The 1,599-nt window shown below is 59.8% G+C and overlaps 1 protein-coding gene across 1 annotated transcript in view; it reads right to left on the bottom strand.

The window, feature by feature from the left end:
- Positions 1–73: 73 nt before the first annotated feature.
- RBPMS2 (RNA binding protein with multiple splicing 2) overlaps positions 74–1,599 on the bottom strand; it is a gene marked incomplete at its 5' end in the record, with an annotated part of 9,527 nt that continues 8,001 nt past the window's right edge. The window contains one exon of the mRNA XM_010840184.1: positions 74–372. Coding sequence (XP_010838486.1) covers positions 310–372 — 63 coding nt within the window. The remainder of the gene's footprint in view (positions 373–1,599) is intronic.

Here is a 1,599-nt window from a genome sequence, read left to right as displayed (position 1 = left end):
GGCTTCCTCCCCTGCGGGGCAGGGGCCTCGAGCTGTGGTGACAAGACCTGGAGGGAGGGGGGAGAGAGGGGGCTGTGAGCAGAGGTGGGAGATTGGAGCAGGACCCAGGCCCGCCCCCTTGCAAGGAGGGTGCCAGGTGGAGGGTAGGGGGTGGCAGGGTTGGGGCAGTGGGGAGAGCCAGCCAGAGTGCCCCCGGTGCAAGCTCAGGTCGGGTGAGCACCAGCGAGCCCCCAGGAGCCATGGCCCTGCAGGAGGCCGGGCTCTGGGAGGCTCTCTGTCCTGGTCTCAGAGCCCGCACTTACTGAAGAACTAACAGAACTGCCGATATTTCCATCCTGGCTGGGTGGTATCAGAGGAAGGGTACCAGCGCACCTGTAAGAGAAGCCAAGGTTAGGAGCTAGCTGAGCAGTGCCTCCGCTCAATGGGGGAGCCCGAGAAACGGCCTTCTGTGCCCCTGTCCGAGTCCTGGTGCCGTCTCTGAGGGCGGAGGCAGGCCAGTTACTCACTGCCGGGTGTCAGTTTCCTCATCCCCAAAATGGGAGAGTGCCTTCTGACCTGCCTCTTCTACAGGATGGAGGTTCAAAGGAGAGGACGGTTACAAAGGTGTTCACACTCCTCCACTGAGGCTGGCAGAAGTGGGAGGAGGCCTGGCAGCCGGCAGCAGGTGGAGGGCATGCGGGCCCCAGTCTGCCCATCCCCGTTAACCAGGAAGGAGAGCGTGGGACTGCTAACATCAAGGAAGGGACCTAACACATTTTCTCTCAACTTCTTTGAGCCTCAGTGTCCTCACAGCTCCAGAACAGACATGCTTCAGTCACAGGGTGTGACTGAACTTCAGTACACTCTGGGAAACAGTGGGGGACAGGGAGGCCTGGCGTGTTGCAGTCCATGCGGTTGCAAACAGTCGGATGCCACTGAGCGACTGAACAACAACAAAGTCACACGGTGTCCACAAGGATCAGGTAAGACAGAATATAAAAACTCGTTAGAAACCAAAGTCCGTGTGGTCTCCAAGGGGTAGGACTCCCAGATGTTGGTCCTGGCCTTGTAGGAGTCAAGGAAGTCACGGTCACACTTCCACACCCATCCCCCACCCCTCCTGTCCCCTCCATTATTATTGTTGCTTAGCCGCTCAGTTGTGTCCAACTCTTGTGACCCCTACAGCCCACCAGGACCCTCTGTTTATGGGATTTCCCTGGCAAGAATACTGGAGTGGGTTGCCATTTCCTTCTCTAGGGGATCTTCCACATCCAGGGACTGAACCCGCATCTCCTGCACCAACAGGCGAGTTCTTTACCACTGCGCCACCAGGGAAGCCCATGCCCCTCCATTACAAGACTCCTAACCCACCAGCTGAGCCTCCCAGGAGGGGCCTGGTAGCGACCTCAACCCTGGACTTGCCAGAAGGCCCCACGGAGCAGTGCCCCAAAGCGGGATTCCCAGAGACAGGCCAGGAAACGACACGCACCCCCTTCTCCAAGGGCCTGGAGTCTGGATCATGAGCTGTGCTGGGGGCCAAGCCAAGATCGCAGGGAGGCTGCCTGCCCCAGTCACAGGCAGCACGTTTGCCCCTGGCTGCCTGGGAGGGTGGGGGCAGGG

The sequence above is a fragment of the Bison bison genome, unplaced genomic scaffold, assembly GCF_000754665.1.
Source record: "Bison bison bison isolate TAMUID 2011002044 unplaced genomic scaffold, Bison_UMD1.0 scf7180017864142, whole genome shotgun sequence".
Taxonomy (NCBI): Eukaryota; Metazoa; Chordata; class Mammalia; order Artiodactyla; family Bovidae; genus Bison; species Bison bison.
This window is presented reverse-complemented; position numbering and strand designations above follow the sequence as displayed.